The sequence below is a fragment of the Crocodylus siamensis genome, chromosome 8 (assembly GCF_052110815.1).
Source record: "Crocodylus siamensis isolate JL-2025a chromosome 8, ASM5211081v1, whole genome shotgun sequence".
NCBI lineage: Eukaryota > Metazoa > Chordata > Crocodylia > Crocodylidae > Crocodylus > Crocodylus siamensis.
The window spans coordinates 45,939,718-45,965,604 of record NC_143402.1 but is presented as its reverse complement, the minus strand read 5'-3'; the positions used below and the strand labels follow the sequence as shown (position 1 = coordinate 45,965,604).

The 25,887-nt window shown below is 47.6% G+C and overlaps 1 protein-coding gene across 1 annotated transcript in view; it reads left to right on the top strand.

The window, feature by feature from the left end:
- The window catches only part of LOC149858409 (exocyst complex component 1-like), a 66,320-nt gene extending 47,882 nt beyond the window's left edge, over positions 1-18,438 (top strand). Inside the window, exons 11-18 of the mRNA XM_090059688.1 lie at positions 3,689-3,813; positions 4,761-4,874; positions 5,158-5,231; positions 6,948-7,188; positions 8,029-8,212; positions 10,823-11,022; positions 15,817-16,011; positions 16,521-18,438. Coding sequence (XP_089915814.1) covers positions 3,689-3,813; positions 4,761-4,874; positions 5,158-5,231; positions 6,948-7,188; positions 8,029-8,212; positions 10,823-11,022; positions 15,817-16,011; positions 16,521-16,676 — 1,289 coding nt within the window. The 3' untranslated portion in view covers positions 16,677-18,438. The remainder of the gene's footprint in view (positions 1-3,688; positions 3,814-4,760; positions 4,875-5,157; positions 5,232-6,947; positions 7,189-8,028; positions 8,213-10,822; positions 11,023-15,816; positions 16,012-16,520) is intronic.
- Positions 18,439-25,887: the final 7,449 nt, after the last annotated feature.

Below are 25,887 nucleotides of genomic sequence, written 5' to 3'. Positions count from 1 at the left end.
TGCTACCTCTGCTGTGCTGGAGCTGTGGTGTAGTGTTAACTACTGTGAACGTTTTTAGAAGAGGGGCAGATGAAAGCTTCTAAATCTTGTCCTCTGTTAGATTCTGAGGCAGGCAAATTCAGCCTGTGGCTCTCAGTTGCTCTTAAAACAGACTCCCCTAAATGCATTGGGGGCAACTTGTGTGGCAGGCATGCCACAACGTAGACCCACTCCCTCCACTTCGATCCCTTTCCTCTTCCCAATTTGTTACTGCACCATACTCTGTGCTCCCTACCTAATCTGCTCTGCTTTCTGCTTCCTACCCTATATGCTCTTGTGCCTGTCCCTTCTCTGTCTGTTGTGTGCCACACACAGAAGCTGCCTTTACCACTTGTGGCACTCATTCTGCAGGTTGGCTACTCCTCCCCTAAGGCATCCTAGAAATACTGTAGGAGGAAAAAGAGGGAAGAGACAAAGCCAGATCTCATTCAGGTTCACCAATCCTGGATCACTCCCTCCACAGTGCAGAAATGACACCTCACATGCTGCTAACAACCTTGTGCGTGGCTCAGAAAATCATGCCATTCAGATCTGTCATGCTGACGCAGAGCATTGGCCATCTGCTCAAGTAGCCTGCCTCAAACAGCATCTGCCAATAATGGATGCTAAAAAAAAAACTCAACCCACCTCATCACTAGAGCTGCCTGCAAAACTTCTGCCAGAACTTTTCTCATAAAAATGCTGATTTGTCAATATCTGAAGAAAGGGTTTGAGTCTAATGATGCTCCAATATTGATGAACCCAGACAGGATTCTCTTGGAAAGCTGCTGGGTTTCCTGACAGCGTGCCTCCCTTTTTCCAGCAGCCTCTCTGGTGGGCCGATGGGGAGTTGGGTGCTTGCCAGTTTCTTCAAAGTTCATGACTCCCAGGAAGCCCACCAGGATAACTGCCATGGAACCAGGTTTTTATTATCTCTCAGAAAGAATTTTGAAATTCGGGGGTTTTATTTTAAATTCAGATCAAGCCAAAATGTAGAAATATTAAAATCCTTTGCAAAGCAGAATTGCTCATCTCTGCAGAGCTCAGCCTCCCATAGCTAGCCAGCTGTTTGTTGCGCAGTGCTGGACATAAGGGAAGAAATTGCTTCCTATCTACCCTACCACCACAGTGTCCTGAAGCTGAGGACATGATTTCCCTTTTAAAGATGGCATTAAAAGCTTGAAATGGAGCAATCTGGCACAGCATAAAGAAACCAGGGAGGTGTTATCAGGGATTGTCCCAAAGGAGCTAACTTAGAAAGGCACTTGCATTTCTCCAGGCCCCTTCCTTGATTTCATAGATTTCATACACATTATGGCTGGAAGTGACCTCAGGAGATCATCAAGTCCAGACCCCTGCCCAAAAGGGCAGGAAGTCAGCAGGGGTCATAGGATCCCAGCAAGATAGACATCCAAATGTCTCTTGAAGGCATTCAAAGTAGGTGCTTGAACCACCTCCAGTGGCAGTCTATTCCAAACCTTGGGGACTAGGACAGTAAAGAAGTTCTTCCTTATGTCCAGCCTGAAACGGTCACTGAGGAGTTTGTGATCATTCGATCTTATCATCCCTTGGGGTGCTCTGGTGAACAGACGTTCCCTGAGATCCTAATGAGCACCGCGATAAACTTATAGGTAGCCATCAGATCACTCCCGAGCCTGCACTTCTCCAGGCTGAAGAGTCCCATAGCTCTCAGCCTATCATCATAAGGTCTGTTTTCTTGATCTCTGATCATGCACATGGCTTTCCTTTGGACTATCTCAAGCTTCTCCACATCCTTTTTGAATTGTGGAGCCCAAAACTGGACATAGTACCCCAGCTGCAGCCTCACCAAGGCCCAGTACAACAGGAGAATGACGTCCAGGGATTTGCTCGAGAAGCATTTCTGGATGCAAGCCAGCATTTTGCTTGGTTTACTAGCTGCAGCATCATATTGAAGGCTCATGTTCATCTTGTGGTCAGTCATGACCCCTAGGTACCTTTCGTCCAAAGTGCTAGCCAGTGCAGCACTGCCAAGTCTATAAGCATGCTATGGGTTTTTCCTCCCAAGGTGGAGAACCTTGCACTTTTTGGTGTTAAATGCCATCAGGTTCTCATCTGCCCATTTCTTGAGCCTGTCCAGGTCAACCTGGATTGCCCACCTGTCCTCACCACTGATTTTTGAACCAGAACTCCATGTCCTTTTTTACTAGGCCTTCCATAAATGTATTCAGGTCAGTCTTAAAGCAGGGCTGTTTTTTTGCCTTCACCACTTGGCTTGAAACACCATTCCAAAACTTCACTCCTCTGGTAGTTAGAAACCTTCTAATCTCTAATTTAGATTTCACTCTCATCAGTTTGCATTTATTTAATTCTTTTCTAGACTTGTTTTGCACCCTAAAAAGCTTTTCATGCCATGAATGTACTTCTACAGGGTGATCATGTCACCTCGCTATCTCCTTTTTGCTAGAGAAAAAAAGCCTGGCTCCTTTATTTAATTCTTCATAAGACCTTCAAGAAAATATCTTCATTTTAGCATCTATCCTTCTTTTTTTTAAGTTTTAGTTAATGTTTTTGAACATTGATTACCAGAACTGCACAATATTTTAAATAGTGTCTTATCAATACTCTTTATCAGTAGGAGGCATTCCGTTTCCTTGTATTCCCCCTGATCTGGGGAGGATCATGAGGTATGTGCATTTGCTCGGATGATTTTTAAAACGAATGTGAATTTAAGGTGTCTTCCTTAGGAAGTAGAATGCTGTGCCCCTGGATGAAGCAATTTCATGTGTGCTCTGAAATCAGCCATAACTTTTGTGAGCTCCAGCTATCCCATATACTAATTTTATTAACAGTGAATTTCTAAGGAGATAGTGTGTTACACAGCTTTCATGATCGTTGTGATGAAAGAGAGATGCGGTAGGGTTTCCCTCCTACAGACAGAGCCAGCCATGATTCTACTGCATTAATTCAGTCAATGAATTTGTGGAGCTATCCATTTACCAAAGCTAAATATCTGGCCCATTGTCTCCTGTCATAGGACCCAGCACTATACACTTATGCACATTCTTATTGATTCATATAAATGCAGAGAGATGGAGTTAGCAGTCTAACATGGGTGTTCCTTAGAGATCATGGACTTTTTCTCCTGACTTCTAAAATCTTGAAGCTGAAGGTATAGAAAATTGCAGATGCATTCAAGAAAAAAATAGCTTGTTCTTTCATATCATATTCCCTCTTCCAGTGTATCAGTTTAGATAGCTCATTTTTTAGGTGTTTGTCACACATGAAAAAGACCGATGTCGCTTTACAAGGTTCTGAAAATCTGAGATCTTATACTCTCAAATGAAATGGGAAAGTGAAGAATCTATGAAAATAGGAGAAACTATTTGTGTAGTAAGTGGGATTCCCCTCTACAACTTTTTACTCCATTGCTTATGACCTTCCAAAGTTGCAGTAAGACAGAGGCATTTTCAATCTGGGTCCCAGTTGACTTTGACTATGATTGCCCTTGTGCTTATGAACAAATAAATCTGAGATCTACTATCATTTATGTTGGAGTGGCTCACTGAGTGGATGGGAAGCTTAGAGATAGTCACCATTGCAGCTGACATCTGTCAAACCATAGTAAGGGAGGTAGCTGAAGAGAAACCAGTAGATGCAAAAGTCTGCAAGAGTTGCTTATCTGTTGCAGGTTTGCAAGAATGTTTAGACAGGACTGGCTTCATGGCCTACGGGAACAGACGGCAGTCACAATTTGGTCTCCCTGAAAACAGAAATGAGGAAGAGGATGATCTGGACAAAGGAAACCTTGTCAAAGTAAGGAAATAAGAGTCAAAGATGGGGAGGCATAGTCTTCAGACGTATGGCCATGCAATGTGCAATATTTTTGTTTCAGTTCTTTCTACTGCTAACAAATTAACAGACCAGAATTTTGCTGTAGTTCTAACAGGTGCACTTATCTGCACCTATACCTGTCCCTTCTGGCAATTGTTCCTTCTAACTACATGAAACTTATTTAAAATGGACTCAGAAATCAAGGGTAGGCTTTTCCTCCAGGGGATGCACAGAGTTCATTTCACAGGATCACAAAAATAAAGTGCATGCTTTCTTTCCTAGGGATGCCCAAAGACCACTCCAAACAGACAAACCAGGTTAATGGTAGCTCTTGTTTTTAAATGAATGCTGATGCTAGCTCTGCTTTTGTAAGAAAGTTTTCAGACTGTGTTGTTCACTAGGAGATTCCAGGCTGCAGCAGACATGGCTTCATAAAGTGGGACAAGGGTGCAAACAGAGCATCCAGAATCTGTGGCAACTAGAACTGGCATCACTGGAGAAGTACAAGTCCATGTCTCAGAAGGGTGTGATGTGGGTCTGGCCTTTACCACTGTTACTTGCAGAAAGTCACAGAGAACTAAAGGGGCTTTTGGCCACCAAATCTTTGCATGTGTTTTTTCATTGAATCCTCCACTTCACCTACAGCATACCACAATCTTATTTGTTTCTTGGTGATGAGACCTGAGTGAGTGTCATATTTGGCCCAGTTTACAGACTGGGTAACACTTGCTCCAAATTAAATAGGTCTCAGGAACAGTAGATGTGGGAGCCCTGAAGCAAATTCAGGTTTTTGGTATAGCAACAGCCTCAATAATAATGGCTGTTTCTTTGTAGTGCTGACCTTGAAGCTGCGGGGACAGGTGGAGATACTATGGGACATGCTGAATGAAGGGGAGCTGTATTTAAAGGTGTGTTTGCTGTGTCTGTAGCAGATGTTGCAGCAGGTGTTGAGAGGGCTTCAACCCCTATGTACCTCAGAACAGAGGTTTATTGAGAAGTTCTTTGTGCTGAGCCAGGATGCTATAAGACAGCAAGTTCCAGAGGTAAGTCAGCTAAGTGAATAACATGGGGGAAGGTGTACTGTTCGTAACATGATAACCCTTTGGGAGCAAGGAGATTAAATTAACCTGAGGGTTTGGATTCAGCAAAATTTTATTATTGTAGCATCCCTATCAGTGTGCGTTTGAGCATCACACATGGAGCTGTAATATAAGGCACTATTAGTCCTACTGAAATGACATCCAAAGATTATGTTCTACTCTCTGGATGGGGAAAATGAGTGTCTTTAAAGATGACTTATATTCTGTGACCCATTCTATTTTCCAGCCACCTGCCACAAGCGAGAGAGAAGAGGATGCAGCTTTTCCGGAGGAATTGCCTTGTGCCAAGATTAAGAGCCAGTACGTGAGTGACAAGTTATAACTCATTGCAACGATCACAGACCCTGGGCTTCTCAGAAGCACCTGGTTGAGAAATGAGTTGAATTGGACAGATTTTTTTCCTTGATATCCTTGCTGATCTCATACTTCTTATTCCGTGATTGAACATTTCAGGGTTTTTTCTTTACAACAATATCAAACAGTCAGCATCCTGGCTGAGTATTTGGAGAAGTCCAACCCAGATTCAGCAACCAGAGTGGTTGCTTTGGTCACCCAGACCTAGTGATGCTCCTGATAAAGTCAGTGAGGTTTTCTGTCACAAAAAATGTTGGCTCTGATCACATTTAGATTGGTGATACTTAGAAGTAACTCCACAGACTTCCTATCTTACATCCATATAAATGAGAATGGAATGTGACCTTTTTTTTTTTTTACAATATTGGGGGCAAGTTGCCTGAAAAGCCACCTGATGGTTCTCTACCTGCCAGTGGAACAGGACCCAAGATGGTGTGAGTTAAGATCCAATATTTATTCAGCTAGAAGACTGTCTGAAAAGATTCTTTATCTCTTGGTTCTGGTCTGATCTAGTGGAAAAAGCAAGGCACAAAAATATGAACACATATACAACCACATAGGTAGTTCCAAGAATTCTGATGGTACTATAACTTGGGAGAGGATAGCATGTTGGACTAGGCATCAGGAGAGCTAGTTTGTATTCCCTGGGTACACATTTAGTGTGTTCTGGTCATTACTTATTACAGCAATCATTAAGGCTGTGTGAAGCTTCAGTCACTGATTTGGTGGAGATTCAGCCAGATTTGGTGGCCAAATCTCTGAATCCGAATTGAATCAGAGGACCCTTTAATCTCTCCAAATTGAATCAGAACCCTCTGAATCGATTTGGAGAGATTCAGAAATATTTGTCGATTCGGACATAGACACAGCTTTAAATGCTTTTTCTACATGCTTCTAGGTACCAGGCAGCTCATGAATGCTGCAGTGCTGGACCACATGGGGTATCCCATAGAGGCGCGGGGGGCTCCCTAGTGTGATCAACAGCAGACCCAGAAGTGGACCAGAAGCACTTCCAGTCCACTTCCGGGTCCTCCAGGGAGTGCACAGGGCCCCCCCCCTGCACTCCTGTGAGACACTCCATGTGCCCCAGAATCGCAACATTCACAAGCTGAGCTGGTACCTGGAGGTATGTAGAAAAAATACTTAAGCTGTCTCTATGTCCGAATTGCCGATTCTCCAAATCAGCATCAAATCTTCAGATTCAGATTTGGCCTATTTCAATCAAGGACAGTGATCTGAATCAATGAATTGAATCACTGTCCCCAATTTGGGCCGAATCCAAATCGAATAGGGCCCACTTCACACGCTCCTAGCGATCATAGCTGTCCCACTGATTCCTGGTGCTCCCATGTCTGTTTGCTGTTGCCACCTGATGTTTCTCATCCTATACTCAAACCCTTTTGGACAAGGACTGTGTTTTCTTTACATCTGTTTTTTATTTTTAGATAAGTCTATTGACTTATCTTATACTGTGGTATAGGAATGGTAGTAGGTGGCTTGCTGCTGATTATGTAACTATCTGGTCTCTGCAAGTCCTGCTTCTTGATTTATGAACATGTCTAGCTGGGGTGTGAAGTTTCAACTGTATATCATTGTTACTGTCCATACCTCTGTGTCACCTTTCTGTCCCAACCACCTTCTTGACTGTAACCCTTATCCTAGACTTGAAGAACCTTCTGCGCAGCTGCTGACTGAGATGTTCAGTTCTTTGGAGCCAGAGCTGAGAGGTTTTATAGATACCTTCAATAAAGTCCATGAGTTTAGCTGTCTGCAAGTCCTGGTTACCTTGAATGACTACATGTTGGAGATACAGGGCTCTTCCTCAGCTTTGTCCTCCTCCTTCCTCAACACTGTCCTCAGCAACATGCTGCTCCTAGCCAAGAACAACTTCAACAAGTGCATTGTGAGTTCCTAGTTATAAACAGCGCTGAGTTTCAGGTAGTGTTGGAAGCCCAAAATAGTGTTATAATCAATGGATCTTTTGGACCTTGTATAAGCCAGTATTATTTATACCACTAAAGTCAGTCTCCAGCACTGGAGTGAATAATAATTTATACTAGGCATGGATTTAGCCTTCAGATCTTGTAAGGCCTGAAATCACACCATGTGGCCCATCCATAGTGTGTGAGACTATTCTCACTTGCCGTTGAGGTCTGTGAGTTCACACAGAGCTGGGAAGCCACAGGAGTTCATAAAACCATGAATGGAAATTCCCATGTAGGAGCTTCCACACCTAGGTTATGGATTCAGATCTAGTCCCTTTCAGCAGTGGCTACAAGTGGTGGCCACCTGTTCTCTATCAACAGTCTCTATGAACCAAAACAGGAGTCTCAGCTCAAGCTGCTAGCAGACAGGTCTAGATCACAAAAGCACTTGTGGTGCTTTTGTGATCTGGACATTAGTGTCTTTCTGTGCATTATCACCCCTGAGGAGCACTAGGGTCTTGAAGTGGAAATGAAATTCATTGTCCAGTCTCAAATACAAGGTCAGATTTAAATATTATAATGGTCCCTTCTGGCCTTGAAATCTAACTGCTCCAAAATTGAACATTTTATCATGTAATGCATATTCATCCCATGCAGATGATAAATTCTGTCTCTCTGGAGCACAGCGGCCCAGTTACACTGATGCTGGTGTGTAGGCTTTGGTTGGTTTGCTTGCCTACACTCTCCTTGACCTGTCCTCAGCTGAGACAGGGATTAGTCATGTCTGAGAGTGCTCTACTTTATTTTATTGATTCCAGTATGCTCTGTGCAAAGAAATTGAGGAAGCGAAGTTGCCCAGCAAGATGAAGGGTGGGATCCTGCCATTTGTAAGCCGCTTTGAGGAATATGTGAATTTCTCTGAGGAGGCTTTCAAGTGGGCACGGCAGAGAGGGGAGCTGGAGAAAGCCCACATGAAACTGGTGGATACAGTCTTCAACAGCAGTGAGTACACAGGTCCTAGTTCTATATATGAACCTGAATCACAAACTTTGAGTCTGAATCAGTATTTCAGTTCCATATTTTAAAACCTATATCACGCAGATATTGGATTTGGGAGTTTTGTTATGTAAAGAGGCCTATGTAAAATGTGGCAATATGTGAGAGTTGGAGCAATGAAACAAGAGGTGCTCAAAGCCCAGTTTTCCCATTTTGTGGGGATTGCTGCTTTTTCACATTTGTTTGGCTTCTGGTTCAGACAAATATCCTGAATTTTGTTGTGAAGCTTCTTATGAAACAGAAACTCTGAAAAATTTGTGTAAGCATTTCAAAATTTCATTTAGATTTTTTCTATATTTTTTACATTTTATATTGTTTTTAATTATTTTCCATTGTGTAGCTATGAATAATATGCACTACTCCCAAAGCTGTTAAAAATATGACACAGCTGAAATACTATTTTATTTAATTTTTAAAATCATTAAAGGGCAGCTGTTACTTAGAACAAATTGAAAAAAACGTATATGATTTCCTAGAGCAGAGTCTTCTCCTCATGTTGTAATGAAACCATTTAAAATTTTGACTCAAGGTCCAAGTGATATCCCTCCTACACACACACGCGCATGTGCATATGCGCGCGCGCACACACACACACACACACACACACACACAGAACTAAATGTCTACCAACTGAGTTAGCATGGCTAGTTTGCCAGCGTTTATAGCCAACAAGACACAAAGGAATGACAAGGGTAGCACCATGTCCACCTTTGACTGTCCAGCCCTAATAACTAGGTACCTATTTACAGCAGAGTTCTCTTAAAGCATGTGATATAAGTCCAAAATAAGACTTACACTCATGCTTTTGAAGCCATAGTAAGACATCCTGTCTGCTCTACCACCATGCCTCTTCCTTGTGTGCACCTATGTACATATATGAAGACTAGCTGATTGCCCATCAAGAATGACCGGGGGAAGGGCTGGGATGGAGTGGTGCCACCTAACGCCCCATGCTGCCGCTGTTCTGCCTCTTGCAAGGAGCAGGGTGGGGTCCTTGGTGCCACTTGCAGGGAGTGGGGTGGAGGAGCCAAGGCCAGTGCTGCTGATCCCGTCTCTCCTACCCCATCTGGTCCTCAGAGTGGCTGCGGAATCATAGCAGTGCTCCCCCATGGTTAGAGCACTCCAATTGGCTGTTTCCATCAGCCAAATGGAGTGCAAATAAAGTGTTATGGACAGACAGACAGACATAGGCTTTTATAATATTAGACTACTCATGCATGCATGTATTTGCCCATGTATATACAAACATGAGGACTGATTTGGTACTTGGGAAGACCAAAAGTGCAAGATCAGAAGTGCCCTTCTTTCTTCCACCTTCCACTGCTGAGAACTGAGTCCAAGCTCTTGTGTGATGGAGACTACCCAGGCTATACAGATTCACTATTTGAAACTCTTCTTCACACTGGCCAGGAGATCCCAGGAGCAAGAATAACAAAGCTCAGGAGATGCAGTCACTGCAAAAAAGCTTTTAGAAAGAGGCTGCCTCTCTCCAAAAACCACTGATGTATTGTGACAGAAAGAGGAAAAGACTGGTAGCTGACAGGTTGCCTTCTGTGCTACTGGACCAGAGATCTGTGCTGAGATCATAGTTGATCTCTGGCATCCCAGCCTGCTGAGCTTGGGGTGCTGTGGAGTGATACCTTTCACTTCACCAGAAGGCTGAACTGCAGAGCTCTCAAGTGTTGCCATACCTGACAGCCCTGAGCACTTTCCTCATTGCTGAGCACTGACTTGGGTCTGGGTATTAGCCTGGATGAGCTGCTGACAAGCATCAACACTGATACAGTTCATGTGAGGTCCTTGCAAGATTAAAAAACATCTAAAGCAACTGAGATAAGAAATAAGAGTAAAGTAACCGTTATTGGGATCTTTTTTCCTTTCAGTATTGGAACAGCCAGCAGTTCCAATGGGACAATCATGACCCTCAGTCCAGTAGCATTACTAGGGGAAGCAAGCAGGGCACCGCCCCCTGGCACTGACTTAGAGATGGAGCCATTATGGCTCCCTCCCTCCAGGAGTCTTTGTCACAGCAAGCAAAGCCCTGCCCTGCCTGGCCATAGGAGTTGGACAGGCACAGCCCCATGTAGTGAATCTTGGAAAGGAGGGGAGTGGAAGGACACCCACCTGGGGAGGCTTTGACATGAGAGCCAATGTTTATGCCTTGGCTGCATCAGCCTGAGCCCACACTCCTACAACAGCAGCCCGCAACAATAGACATAGCAGCAGCAGCCTGCATCCAGGCTAGTAAGACTCTGTTCCCCCTCCCCTTCTGCACCCTCCCCTCCGCTTTTCAGTGTTCAACATAATTTCTCACTATACACCTCTGCCCTGGGCACTGAAAAAGCTCACAGTGTCTCTGCCTCACTAGGAAGGCTAGGAAGATTCATCCAATCTGGCTTAAGTAACCACTTTGTAAGTCCAATTTCTTGTTGGCAAGTGCTGGGCTTAACATGTCCTGCTTTTTCACTCTTCATCTTGTGTCTCTCCCCTTCACCTTAGATAATGAAAGGTCCCTAAATTCCTCTGTGCTTATTTTCTCCTTTTCTTTCTCTTTAGTCAATAATCTGTCTTCAGTGAACTTGAAAGTCAATACAGATATGGTCATAATGGAGAACTTCCACCACGTGCACTGCTTTCTGTTGCAAAAGAAGATCAGGTGCTTGGAAACCAAACAGAGGGAAGCCAAGGAAATGTACAGTGAGCACCTAGTTTTGTATGTCACCCAGTGCCTGGGACAGCCACTGGAGAAGCTCAAGGTGAGTACTTCTAAGCTATGACATACTCCAAGATGCAGTATTCAGGAGGCCCCAAGAGCACTGTGCATCTCTGATTTTACTGTCATCTCATTTGTTCCCAGAACTTAGGGCAGCCTCTTGCTGCCTGCAGGACACTGCTGCTGCAGTGAGGAGGTAGGTAAAGAAAGGAGTCTTACGTATGGAGGAAGGTATCACCTTTTCAGCAATATCAGACTTCTTTTGTCCAAAATGCTTTGCAACCATTGGCTGACTGAACTCATTTTCCAGGTTGGAGATCATTCCCTTCTTCCTGAGTGAGAATGTGTTTCTGATCTTTAGAACTAAATGTGATGCCTCAAATGCAGAAGCTACACAGAATGCGGATAAACCCTGGAACAGCTGTACAAAGATCATATAGACCACCAAAGGGATGTTGGTGTTAGGGCTAGTTTTACTCATCATCACACTGCTGTTCTCTCTGAGCTCACAAGACAATAGAGACGAAATGGCTGTCATCTATGACGCTACTCTGAATTCTTGTTTATTTGGGTCCAGATGCTGATGCTCCTTCTTACCATAAAAAGCATCCTACTGACTTCATTGGGGCTACCTGCTGAGTAGGGTACTTCTCACCATGAATAATGGTACAAGAGCATGGCCCTTATGTGTTTAGTCCTTTATAGACAGAGGGTTTTTTTATTTCAATAGCACTTACGGTCCCAACCTGAGATCAGTGCCACACTCTGCTAGGCCCAGTTACAAACACACATCAAACTAGCAGAACTGTGGCTGCAGTTCATTACATTGGTTCTGAATTGAAGGGGCTGACTCTGACCCCTGCCTTCTTTTTCAGCAGGATGTCTGTGGGTGGCTGATGCTAATTCTTTTTGGATGGCTGCTTGTGCTGATCAGCCTAACATAAAGTCAGGGGCAGCTGCTTTGTTAACTGAACTAAAAGCACAGCACCAACTCAGGCAGGTATTCAGTTCTTTCTTGTAGATCCTTGCCATTCTGGCAGCTCCTTGCTATTCTGATTAATGCTCACCTGCCTGTTCATTGGTCTGTAACTTCTAATAAAAGCCAAGTCCAGCCTGACTTAATTGGAATACCTGTTGATCTGATTTGCTTCTGGTCTTTTCTGTCAAATCCCTCATGCTCTGGCTTTGCTGAAAATTCCACTCAATGTCTAATACTACTCTCAGGTTCAGTCTACATCCTGTCTGTGCTAGTCATTTGGGATGTTTCAGCAATACAGGTGAGTATCATTTTATTAGTAGTGACAGGCTGCTAATGACTATTACAATGGTCTGCTAAGGAGTTTATGAAAGTCTTAAGTGGCCTCTTGTTCATTCCCATACATAGCTCTCCAGTAAGGCTGTGCGAAATTTCGCCGGCAATTTCATTCCAACGCTGTTTCCACCAATTTCGAGTTCTGGGCGCCACACTTCAGGAGGGATGCGGACAACATGGAGAGGGTCTAGAGGAGGGCCACTCGTATGATCAGGGGGCAGCAGGGCAGGCCCTAGGAGGAGAGGCTATGAGACCTGAACCTGTTCAGCCTCCACAAGAGAAGGCTGAGAGAGGATCTGGTGGCCATCTATAAACTGGCCAAGGGAGATCAGCAGGCAATGAGAGAGTCCCTGTTCCCCCAAGCACTACTGGGAGTAACAAGGAATAATGGCCATAAGTTGACAGAGAGTAGATTCAGGCTAGACATGAGGAGGCATTACTTCACAGTCAGGGTGGCTAGGATCTGGAACCAACTTCCAAGGGAAGTGGTGCTTGCTTCTACCCTGGGAGTCTTCAGAAGGAGGCTAGATAGACACCTTGCTGGGGTCGTTTGACCCCAGCATCCTTTCCTTCCCATCGCAGGGGGTCAGACTTGATGATCTGCTCAGGTCCCTTCCAACCCTACCAACAATGAAACTATGAAACAGCAAAATCAGGATGAAACAAAGGCCCTCGAAATAGTCTCAAACCAAAATGAGGCTGGTTGAAATGTTTCAAAAGTTGAAACGTTTCGAGCATAGGCTGAGTATGGTACATCAGTCCAGCTGGGCTGACTTCCCATCCGCAGTACAAGATCTAGCAGGGACCTTGCAAGGCAGCCCAGCTGGGCTGCTTTCCCATTCCCCTCGCTACATCGTGCCAGGGGCAGGAGGCAGCCCAGCTGAGCTTCTTCCTTGTCCCCTATACTACATTGCACTGATGCAGCACGGAGGACGGGGCTGGGCTGCTTCCTGCCCTGGCACGATCTAGCACTGGGGATGAGTCAGCCTAGCTGGGATGACTTCCTATCCCCATGAAACTCAAAACAGTGTTGAAACAGCCTTTCTTTTTTGACAGAAAGGAACAGAACAGCTGTTTCGACTCAAAATGAAATTCAATATGAAACACTGTTCCATTGAACTGTCAAAACTCAAGGTGAAATGGAATGGTGCTGTTTTGCACAGCCCTGCTCTCCACCTGTGGGCTGCCTACTTTACTGAAACAGGGTAAAAATTTTTTGGGCATCTAAGTGATTTAAGTATCTATGTCCCATTTTCAAAGGGAAATAAGCATTCATGGACCTGAGTTGCATTAAAAGTATATGGGCCTGTCTATATTGTAGGTTGTGCTGTAGCGCAAATATACTTGAACTAACTTTAAAAAAGTTAGTGCAACTTCTAGTTGTGGCAGCATTGAACACTTGGCAAGCTAATGTAGCCTGCCAAGAAGCAAGGTAAATTAGCAGAGCTTCATGATACTGTGTCTAGACTGCTTCAGGCACTTAAACTTGTGTAAAACAAGCTCAGGTATCTTTTACACTATACTGAAGACAAATGCCTAAATCACTTGTGAAAATGGACTAGAGACTCCTAAAATATTCAGACACTTTTGAATATTTTACCTAGGGATTAGTTGTTCCCGCTGTCAGCATTGTTTCATAGTTTCATAGAAGTAGGGTTGGAGGGGACCTGAGAAGATCATCTAGTTTGACCCTCTGCCCTGGGAAGGAATGAATACAGGGCTCTTATGACCCCTACTAAGTTTAAGCTCAAATGACCCCAGCTAAGTAGTTATCAAGCTTCCTTTTAAAGACCCCTAAGGTAGGAGCCAGCACCAATTCCCTTGGAACCTGGTTTCAGATCCTGGCCATCCTGACTGTGAAGTAGTGCCTCCTGATGTCTAGCCTGAACCTACTTTCAACCAACTTGTGGTCGTAGTTGCTTGTTACTCCGGGAGGTGCTCGGGGGAACAGGGTCTCCCCCAATCCCCTCTGGTCCCCCCTTGTAAGTTTATAGACAGTCACTAGATCCCCCCTCAGCCTTCTCTTGTGAAGGCTGAACAGGTTCAGGTCCCTTAGCCTCTCCTCATAGGGCCTGCCCTGCTGCCCCCTGATCATGCGAGTGGCTCTCCTCTGGGCCCTCTTGATGCTGGTCTGATTCTTCTTGAAGTGCAGCGCCCAGAACTGGACGCAGTACTCCAACTGTATCCTGACCAGTGATGCACAGAGGGGGAGGATCACCTCCTTGGCCCTGCTCATGATGCATCTGTGGATACATGACAAGGTGCAGTTAGCCTTACTGACTGCGTCCTCACATTGGCGGCCCATGTTCACCTTGGAATCGATAATGACTCCAAGATCCTTTTCTGCCTCAGTGCTGATGAGAAAGGAGTTCCCCAGCCTGTAGGTATGCTGCTGGCTCTTCCTGCCCAAGTGCAGTACACTGCATTTGTCAGTATTGAATCCCACCCTATTCACATTCACCCAACCCTGTAACCTGTCCAGGTCCAGTTGTAACCTGTCTGTCCCTTCTAGTGTGCCCACCTCACCCCAAATCTTGGTGTTGTCAGTGAATTTGAACAGGATGCTTTTCATCCCCACATCCAAATCGCTGATAAAGAAATTGAACAGTGCGGGCCCAAGGACCGAGCCCTGGGGGACTCCACTGCCTACCTCCTGCCAGGTCGAATATGACCTGTCCACCACCACTCTCTGAGTGCGGCCCCCTAGCCAATTTGTGACCCATCTGACTGTGTAGGCATCAATGCCACAGTCACCTAGCTTTATAATGAGAGTGGGGTGGGAGACAGTGTTTGAAGGCCTTCCTGAAGTCCAGAAAGACTACATCCACCGCGACACCTGCATCGAATGATTTTGTGACCTGATCATAGAAGGCTATCAGGTTGGTCTGTTGGGACCTACTCTTAATGAACCCATGCTGGTTGCCCTTGAGCATCCCCACCCCTGCCCCCTGCTGGCCCCTCCCAGATGTGCTCCTGGATAATTTTTTCAAAGAGCTTCCGTAGGACCGAAGTAAAACTAATGGGCCTGTAGTTGCCTGGGTCCTCCCTCCTCCCTTTTTTGAAAATGGGGACCACATTGGTCTTCTTCCAGTCTTCTGGCACCCGTCCAGAGCACCACGAGCAAACCTTATATTCTGGATTAATTGTAGAGAATCCTGTTTTGCACTGACTTACACAGCCCCTGTAAAACTTTGAATTGGGCTTGGACTCTAAAACCTTTAGACTGGCTGCTAGTACATGAAACAATAGAAAACACAGTATGAGTTTCTAATACCAGGTGGCATCTGTTGATACATTATATATATGACTCTTTGTGGGCCTCCTTGCAGAACATAGAATCACAACAAAGAAACAAAGGCATCTTCCCCTGTAAAACACATGCATAAAACAGGTTTTCTGGCTTTGTAAAAGACAGGGCATTGTCTCTTTCAGCTTCTGCAGTTTATTCTTAGAGCTCAGTAAAGGCTGAGTAATGACTTCAGCAAACAAATGGTTGATAAATTATCTTCCCCTTAATTTCCTCAGCATTTCTTTGAAGGAGTGAAAACCCGTGTGGCTCAGGGAGTGAAAGAAGAGGAGGTCAGCTTTCACCTGGCATACAGTAAGCAAGAGCTGCGGAAGGTGATAGAGAAGTACCCAGGCAAGGAAGTGAAGAGAGCTCTTGAAACCCTCTACAAGAAAATTGTCAAGTCTCTGTCCCCAGAGGAAAATCTATTGCCGGTAACTATAGCTCAGGCTCTACTTGTATGCTACTAGTGTAGCAGCATCTTAACATGTTTTAGGAATTCAGACTTGACAAGTAATAAATGACAGGGAAAGGGGACCTTTGCCTTTCTACCCATGAGTTCTCCTGCATAGTCTCCTCCTTTCCATCTCTTATCTCCACTTTCTTTTTTCACCACTCATCTACTGTTGTTTCCCTCATCCCTCTTCCCACTTTCAAATATCTTCTCTCTGCTCCACTTTTCTCTTAGTAGCTTTTGTTTGACATGCAACCTGATAATTAGTGAGGATTCCTCTACCCATCTAACATAAGGGAAATTATCATCATTCTGGTTTGAGATACAGAAAGTTCTGAGGTCTTCTCCATGCTGATGACCATTTGCCACCTTCTCAAATTGACAGTTGAACTAATAGAGTATGTAGAGCAGGATGGTTGCACAGTGCTGTTATGTACCAGTGAGGAAAATCAGGCAGTATGTTCCCAGTAACGGGTGCTTTCTCCCTAGGTGGTCTGGCAAGCCATGGAGCAGAAGTTCATATGTCAGTACCAGGAGTTTGAGGACCTGATCCAACGCTGTTATGCAGGGTCAGGGATCACCATGGACTTTACTGTGGAGGACTTGCTGAGCTACTTCAACTCCATCACCCAGTTCAAAATGTAAGAACAGTCTTCCCCTGGACATGTGTCTGGTGAAAGCTGCTTCTGCTGCTGCCACTGTTCCCATCAGCAGCCATGTAGCCAAGAGGCTGTAACTAAAATATACAAATTAACCACACGCTAGGTGCATCTACATGAGTTGCTGACTGTGCAGCTACGCATCACAGCACAGACAGTGCTAATATGCTACTGTGCAGTATTATTAGGCTATTGTATAGTAGCGTCACCTAAAAGACAGTCACTGGCACTACTGTACAGTAACCCCAGTTACTGTGCATTTATTTAGTACTTGCTTATACAAGTACTAAACAAATGCGCAGTAGCATCTCATATAAATGCGCTCACTGATATTTGACACGTGGTCTTTCAGCCTGGACTTAACCAAATATGAGGATCTACTGAATTACTGGAAAACTTAACCAAACTGGAGATCTTTCACAGGTGTTGGTCTTAAAATTGCCCTCCCCTGAGCTTCTGCTAAGCAGAGATTTACACTTATGACAAAATGTGAAGAAGTGTCATGAGTTAAACCAACATTTGCTTGGGTCTAAAATGCTCAGTCCAAATGAGCGTAATGCCATCCTTGTCCTGAACTGGATTGTAATCCTGAGCTAGCAGGGTCGGGGATGGTCAGGAGGCTGGTACATTCTAGCCATATCCTTTTGCTCAGGTGATCTATATAGCCAGTAATATACCTAACCCCCTGTATAGCTGTGAATCTCAGTGTCAATGGGATCACCCCTTATAGCACTGCTTTGTAATGTCCTATGAAAGTGAGCTGCCAAAGAGATCTGTTAGAGAAACCTGTGTTCCTCATATATTCTGAATGCACACAGTGTTGGTTCCTTGGCATTGAGCCCTACTAGAGAGCCAGGAGTTTCTCACTGCAGCAATGATAAGCTAAAGTAAAAAGCATAACCTCCCAGCATAAAACTAGAGATCAGAGCAGAATTTAAACTCCAGATCTGGCTTTCAACCACTCCAAAATCCCAAGGCATCCAGATCTAGGGTTTTAATACAGTCCAGGAGAAAGATAAGAATTATTTGCAAACTGTGGATCTGAGTCTGGGATTGGACTTCAAAGAAACTAAAGTTTGTGAGTGTTTGTATTTGAGGTTTTGGTTGTGGTTCATTTGTACAAAAAACAAAGTTTGTTCCCTTGTGTTTGTTCCTTGTGTAAGGTATTTATTTAGAGTCCATAGCAGGACTGTGCTGTCATGCTCTCCATGATGTAATTGAAATGAGCTATCTCTGTTCACTAATATGATTTCCATGGACTTGACCTCCAGCCAAATAGCAGCAAAGCTCTCCATTGGGATGACTCTTATTTCTTAGTTCAGCTGTACTGAAGCAATGGATCTATGTATCTGGATGACTTCATGCAATGCATAGGATTCCCACTATATCTGTATTAATTCTGTTAGTCATCTGAAATATTATTTAATCTGTCAGCTATGCTGCACAGAGTATTTAAAATTAGAGTTATTTTACATACTATCATTGCTGTTAATATTTCTGAAATGATATCAGTGAATAGGTTCATGACAGAGCAGACTATTATCCATAGACACCTAGTACAGTTTCCCAGGGCACTTCCCACTCTTATTTAATTCAGCCTGTTTCCTTATTGAAAAACCCACAGCAACATAATAGAATGTTTTCACCGTTGACTGCATTGCTTTGATCTGTTCTTACTGGTGACCTAGCAGCATAAGTGATGTCACCATAGGCAGCCTTGCCTTGTGGCACTGATGCCAAGAAGAACCTCAAGCCCTTAATTCAATAAAAAGTAACATTCTAAAAAAATGTATAAAATGCCTGCTCAGATGTGTGTAGCTTTGATGATACAATAATGCCTGATTCTTCCATGGAAGGCAGTGGGAACCCCACCATTGACTGCAATAGTCATGGTTCAGAGGAGTGAAAAGGCCATCTGTAGAGTATTGCATATTGTAGACAGGGCCTGCACTAGTGTTTTCCACACAGCTCCACCTGCGTCTCTGCAAGCATGAAGCATCTTCCTTGCTTTTCCACACTGAGGTTCTGCTAAGCAGAGATTTACACTTATGACAAACTGTGAAGAAGTATCATGAGTTAAACCAACATTTGCTTGGGTCTAAAATGCCCAGTCCAAATGAACATAATGCCCTCCTTGTCCTGAACTGGATTGTAATCCTGAGGCAGCAGGGTCAGGGATGGTTGACCTTCAGAACTATCCCTTTTCTCTTGATGGTGTGGGTCACAGGAACATGAATGGACTGAAGGACAGACTTTATTTGTGTGGAGGTCAGAAATGCATAGTGGGCGCATCTACTTATGCAATTACTGCTATGTGCAGTAAACCTACCCTGGGCAAGCTTCTACACATGCAGCCATCTGGAAGCAGATTTGTTCCTCATGGCTACATGCCATGGGGGTTTACTTTGGTTTAATTCTCCCTAAATTGAAGTGGTGGGTTTTTTAAAACCCCACTTCAATTTAAACTGAAATAAACCCCTGTGTCATGTACACTAGGACTGTGTGAAGCTTCAGTCCCTGATTCATTTCGGCGGAGATTTAGCCGATTTCAGTGGCTGAATCTCTGAATCTGAATGGAATCAGAGGACCCTTTAATTTCTCTGAATCAAATCAGAACCCTCCGAATCAATTCAGAGAGATTCAGAAAGATTCGGAGATTCAGACGTAGACACAGCTTTAAATTTTTTTCTACATAACTCTAGGTAGCAGGGGCTCATGAATGCTGCAATGCTGGGGTACATGGAGTGTCCCACAGAAGTGCAGGGGGCTCCCCACCGTGCTTGGCAGCACTTCCAGTCCACCTCTGGGTCTGCCAGGGAGTGCGCGGGGGACCCCCCCGCAGTTCCCCAGCTCAGTTACTGATGCCTCCTGACTCTGGAGGGGGCACTGGGTCCACTTCCGGGTTTGCTGCTGAGCACACGTAGGGTCCCCCTGCACTCCTCTGGGATGCTGCATGCCCCCCAGCATTGCAGCATTCACAAGCTACCTCAGTGTAAGTAGAAAAAACTTTTAAAGCTGTGTCTATGTCAGAATCACTGATTCGCCGAATAAAATCGAATATTCAGATTCGGCCGAATCAAATCAGGGACAGTGATCCAAATCAATTAGTCGAATCCCTGTCCCTGATTTGGGCCAAATCCAAATCGAATAGGGCCTGCTTTGCACACCCCTAATGTACACAAGGGTTAGGCCCAATCCTTACTTGCCTCTCCAGTGGTGGAGGAGATGGTGAGCTGCCGGCAGGCCAAGCAGTCCTGAGCTGCAAGGTGGGCGTTGCTGCTTCCCTCTGCAGTGGTGACAGCATCCCCCAGGTGGTACCCACCTGCAGGCACCTGGCCTGGGTAGTCTCAGGGGGCACTGCAGCCATGGAGGAAAGCACCAGGTCCCCACACAGCTCAGGCAGGCAGGCAGGCAGGCTCTGAGGAGGAAAAAATAAGATTAGGCTTGCTCCTTTTTTTTTTCAGAGGAACCTGCCTGCAGGGGCTGCTGCCAGACTGCCTGCACAGCCCCTGAGCTGCCTGGGGCCCAGTGCGTCTCTCGGCAGCTACTAAGGTAGCAAACTAAAACACCTCAGACATGTTTTATTTTGCTACATCCCAAAGTCATTTAACATTCAACATGTCTCCGACAGTGTAAACAGCAGCACCATTAAAGCAGTGCAAAAGGGCATTTAAGCCACTTTAAAGGCCAATTTTGTGGTGTGTACAAAGGCCTCATGGCACTATTGTGCTCCGAGCCTCCTCTGGCCTTGCACCGCCCCCTTGCAGCAGGCAGAGGGAGATGGAGGCTCCTGCCACAGCTGTCTGGGGCCAGGGGCCCTCTTTAAAAGCCATCCCCACATGGTGCTCTGTGATGCTTTCTCCGGAGCCTGTGCCCACTGTGCGATGGCTGCTCCATCCCCAGGCTCCAGGAGGAAGAACCTGTGTCTCAGGCTTCTGCTTGCCACCGTGCTCTCTGTGCTTCACCGCTGTGGTAAGCAATGTTCCCTCTAAGGAGTAGTGGTCCGTGAGCATGCAACCTCGGTCTGTGAGCGCACTGCCTTGGTCCAGTGTGGGAAGCTTACCAAAGAGGGCCGAGGGCTGGGGGCTGGAGGCCAGAGCTGGGGGCTGGAGGCCGGGGCTGGAGGCTGGAGCTTGGGGCTGGCGCAGACCCCAGTGCCTTCAGGGAAGTGCTCCACTCCCCGGCATCAGGGCTGGGGACTGGAGCACTTCTGCAGAGCCCGCGCCAGCCTCCATCCCTGCCTTGCCTCACCTCAGGGAGGAGACTCTGCCTGCCCCAGTGAGGCTTTACCGGCTCCAGGACACTACTCCACTCCCTGGCCCTGACGCCACATGCCTCTTCACTCCCCAAGGCCATGCAGGGGAGCAGAGCAGTGTCCTGGAGCTGGCGGAGCCTCACTCGGGGCAGGCAGCGGCTCCTCCCCAAGGTGAGGCAAGGCCGGGGGCTGGTGCGGGCTCCACCAGCTCCGGGGAAGTGATCCACTCCCCGGCCCTGCTGCGGGGGAGCGGAGCACTTCCCTGGTGGTAGCAGAGCCCACGCCAGGCTCCCGCCCCCACCTCACCTAGGAGCTGACCTTCAGCTCCTCTCCTGGTGCACAGCCTTGAAAATGTTGTGCGTGGCCACACTTTTAGCTGTACGCGCCTGCACATGCGTGCACCTTAGAGGGAACCTTGGTCAGTCCAGGCCCTGCCTTCCCCCTCTGTGCTGCTTGGCCATATGACCAGGCTCACCACAGCATCTGAAGCCCCCTGCCCCCACACTGATGCCACCTGGAACCCAGCAGGATGCTGACAATACTCATGTGGATGCCACCACCACTGCCATCCATGAGCTCCAGCCCCACTGCCTCTGGGCCTGACACACCAGCCAGGACTGGTGGCAGCACATCATCCAGCACACCTGAGCACCCCTGAGGCATGAGCAGTGGCTGGAGTCCTTTCAGATAACCCGAGCCATCTTCCAGAAGCACCTTGATCAGCTCTGTCCACACCTAGAGTAGCAGGCTACCGCTGTCTGGCTGCCCCTCCCAACAGAGACCCATCTGGCCATCGGCATGCTCAAGCTGCCCCTGCCTGCCAGCCTGCACTATGTCAGCCACCTCTTCAGTATGGGCAACTGCTGGGGAGGCCATCCTGGAGGTCTGTAGCACTCTCCAGGATGCCTGGGGCACACCGTGGCAGTGGTGGCAGGGTTCTGTGCCCTAAGCTTTCCCCAGTGCATTGGGGCCCTGGATAGGACCCACATTCCCATCACCTGCCTGCCCCATGGTGACTGGCCTTATTACAGTTGGAGGAGCTTCCACTGCATTGTGTTTCAAGCTGTCACCAACCACCACAGCACCTCCACCAATATGAGCACTGGCTGGGCAGGCAGTGCCCATGTTTCCCACATGTTCTGGATCTCTGTCTTGCCAACCCTGCTGGAGAGCAGGCACTTCACACCAGGGGTGCTGGACCTCTAGCCTACCTGCTCCTTCCCTAGCTCATGTGGCCCTACACAGGCCAGATGGACCCCTACCAGGCACGTTTCAACCAGTGTCCAGGCAACCCGCACTCTGGCAGAGTGCGCCTTAAACTACCTGATGGAAAGCTGGTGCACCCTCACCAGCCACCTCAAGGCCATGGGGGCCAAACCCCCCAGGTCATTGTTACAGCCTGTGTGCTGCACAACAACTATAAGACCTTATGGAAGCTGTTTCATGAGGCATGAACGGAGGCACATTGGGCAAAGGATGCCTGCCAGTGATAGCATCAGCTGCATCCCCCTGTCCCCTCACTGAAGCCCCACATGAGCCACACACCCAGCAGCAGGGTCAGGGCACCAGATATGAGAGCCGCTAGCAGACCACCTGCTCCTGCACTCCCTGCTGTAAGCCATCTGGACAGCCCCACTGTGTGTTCCCAGCACCACACTCACTGTAGACACTTTTCTGCCAAGCACTTTATTCACCTCCACAAACACAGACCCCATCCTGCCCAAACAGAAGACCTCCTCCCCACTCCCTCCCCAGTAACAGACAATCTCCAGCCTACCTTCTGAACCACAAACCCCTCCCTGCTGACCCACAGACCCCACCACCAACCACCCCATCCACCACCAATCAAGCACCCTTTTCCCCATGCAGACTATGTACAGCTTTCTGTGTGCCCTCCAGGGCTTGGGGACAGTGGAGTGGGGGTGACGATGGGGAAGAGTAAACCTGGGGCCAGGCACCCAGTAGCCTGGCCTCTCACTACACCACTGAGGGTGTGCATGCCGTGGCACGGTTGGTAAGTGAGAGGCTTGCCTGTGGGTGAGGGTAACTGCTGCTCTGCCATCACAGCTGGCTCCCCCTCCTGCAGCCAGTGGCCAAGGCCAGCAGGGCTTGGGCACAGTGTTGGTCCCACTATGGGTAGCTCTTCTTCAGGGGCTGCATGGAAGCAGGGCAAACAGCAGGGGTGGGCCCAAGTGGGAGGCCCAGTTGGCAGGGTACCTGTGGCAGGTCCCAGGGCAGGGGGATCTTGCCACTGGAGGGGCCACTGCACCTCAGCCCAAGCCCACTGGGGGTCTTGTGGCTGGTGGCTGGTGCCTGCTGGCTGCTGGGAGGCAGGCAGGGCTAGGGCTCGGGACAGGGCAGTCAGCAGGACAAAGGTGATTGCCAGGGCCAGGATGGTGTCCAGCACCTGGCAGTCCTCCTCTGTTCTCCACTGCCCTGGCCACCACAGCAGCCTGCCACACCTGGGCCTCCACCATCCTCTCAAGAAGGGCAATGTGCCTCTCCTCAAAGGCCAGGAATCTGTCCTGGCATGTCCAGCCCACCCGGTCCCTTTCCAGCTCATAGTTTCATAGTTTCTAGGGTCAGAGGGGACCTGAACAGATCATCTAGTCTGACCCCCTGCCATGGCAGGAAAGAATACTATGGTCAAATGACCCCAGCAAGATGTTCATCTAACCTGCTCTTAAACACCCCCAGGGTAGGAGCCTGCCTTCTCTTGGAAGCTGGTTCCAGACCCTACCCGCCCTGACTGTGAAGTAGCGCCTCCTGATGTCTAACCTAAACCTACCCTCTGCCAGCTTGTGACCGTTATTCCTGGTCACTCCTGGCAGTCCTCGGGGGAACAGTGACTCCCCCAATGCCTGCTGATCCCCCCTGACTAGTTTATAACAGGCCACAAGATCCCCCCTCAGCCTTCTCTTTTGGAGGCTGAACAGGTTCAGGTCTCGTACCCTCTCCTCATAAGGCCTGCCCTGTTGTCCCCTGATCATACGAGTGGCCCTCCTCTGGACCCTCTCCATGCTGTCCACATCCTTCTTGAAGTATGGTGCCCAGAACTGGACGCAATACTCCAGCTGCGGCCTGACCAGTGCCGCATAGAGGGGGAGGATCACCTCCTTGGACCTGCTCGAGATGCATCTGTGGATGCATGACAAGGTACGGTTGGCCTTCTTAAATGCCTCCCCACACTGCCGGCCCATGTTCATCTTGGAGTCAATGATGACCCCCAGATCCCTTTCCGCGTCTGTGCTGACAAGAGGGGAGTTCCCTAACCTGTAGGTATGGTGCCGGTTGTTCCATCACCTTGCACTTGTCTGTGTTGAAACCCATCCTATTCTCATCCGCCCACCCTTGTAACCTGTCTAGGTCTGATTGTAGCCTGTTGCATCCTTCCAATGTGCCCATGTCCCCCCACATCTTAGTGTCATCAGCAAATTTGAACAGGTTGCTTTTTACCCCCTCATCCAAATCGCTGATGAAGATGTTGAACAGTGCGGGCCCAAGGACCGAGCCCTGCAGAACCTCACTGCCCACGTCCCTCCAGGTTGAGAAGGACCCATCCACTACCACCCTCTGGGTGCGGCCCTCCAACCAGTTGGCAACCCATTTGACTGTGTGGGTGTCTACACCACAGCCCCCAGTTTCTTAATGAGAACGGGGTGAGAGACAGTGTCAAAAGTCTTCGGGAAGTCCAGGAAGATTATATCCACTGCTACCCCTGCATCTAATGATCTGGTGATCTGATCGTAAAAGGCCACCAGGTTGGTCTGACAGGACCTGCCACTGATGAACCCATGTTGGTTGCCCCTAAGCATGCAGTCCCCTGCTGGCCCCTCCTGGATGTGTGCCAGCATAATTTTCTCAAACAGCTTGCCTAGGATCGAGGTGAGACTAACCGGCCTATAGTTTCCCGGGTCTTTCTTCCTGCCTTTTTTGAAGATGGGGACCACGTTGGCCCTCTTCCAGTCCTCCGGTACCTCACCAGAGCACCATGAGTGCTCGTAAAGGGTCATGCATGACCCTTTCTGGCTGAAGCACAACCCTCTCCCACTCATGATCATAATCTTCTGTGGACCAGGCCCACAAGTCTGCCAACCATTCCTCCACCCCAGTGAATAGCTGGTCCAGCAGCTAGGTCTGGTCCTGGGTCCAGCACTGCTGGAGCCAGCACATACAGAGGGCTCTGGCAGAGTCTGGTTGTGACCCTGACAGTGCATCCCCATTTGCAGCTGGTTCCTCTCCCCTGCATGTAGCTGCTGGACCTGCAGAGCTAGGAGAAAGAGGCTGTTTGTGAGAGTTCACAACATTTCTGAGATAACACGTACTACACTAGTGGGCTGTATTCTGATTGACCTCAGATCAGAGGTCATGTGTGTACAGGTGGCCAGGGACCATGGTAAGTTGGCAAGGTGGGCCTTGGCACAGGTGGCCGCCGGCTGTGACCCCCATCACCACTCACTCCACAGGGGCAGGTGGGGCACTGGGTGCTTGCCACAGGTAGCGTGCCTTCCCTGCCTCCTTCCCAGGCTGGGACAGGCCTGGCTTCTGGCAGTACCTGTTGCAGGTACTCCAGACCCACTCCCGCTTCTTCTTCTGCAGGGCAGGCCATCCTCTTGGTTGCCACGAGGTCCACTGCACGTGGGCTCAGGGGGCAAGGAGCTCCTGGATAACTGATTCATGAAGCTGGTGGTGCCCCTTCTCCCCCCCCAGGGGACCTCTTTGGAGAGGCACTGGGGGAAAGCCCCCCACTATGCCTCAAGTGTGTGCCTGGTGAGAGTGCCCTGAGCGTTTCTTTCCCCTCCCATTTCTTTCCCTTCCCATCCTACCATATTACAAATCTGTTTTTTCTTTCATTTACTATAGCTGGTATGATAACTGCAACATTATAAAATACTCAGGGTTTAGAGTAGCGGGTGGGTAGGTATTTGTTGCCGCCTGGTTG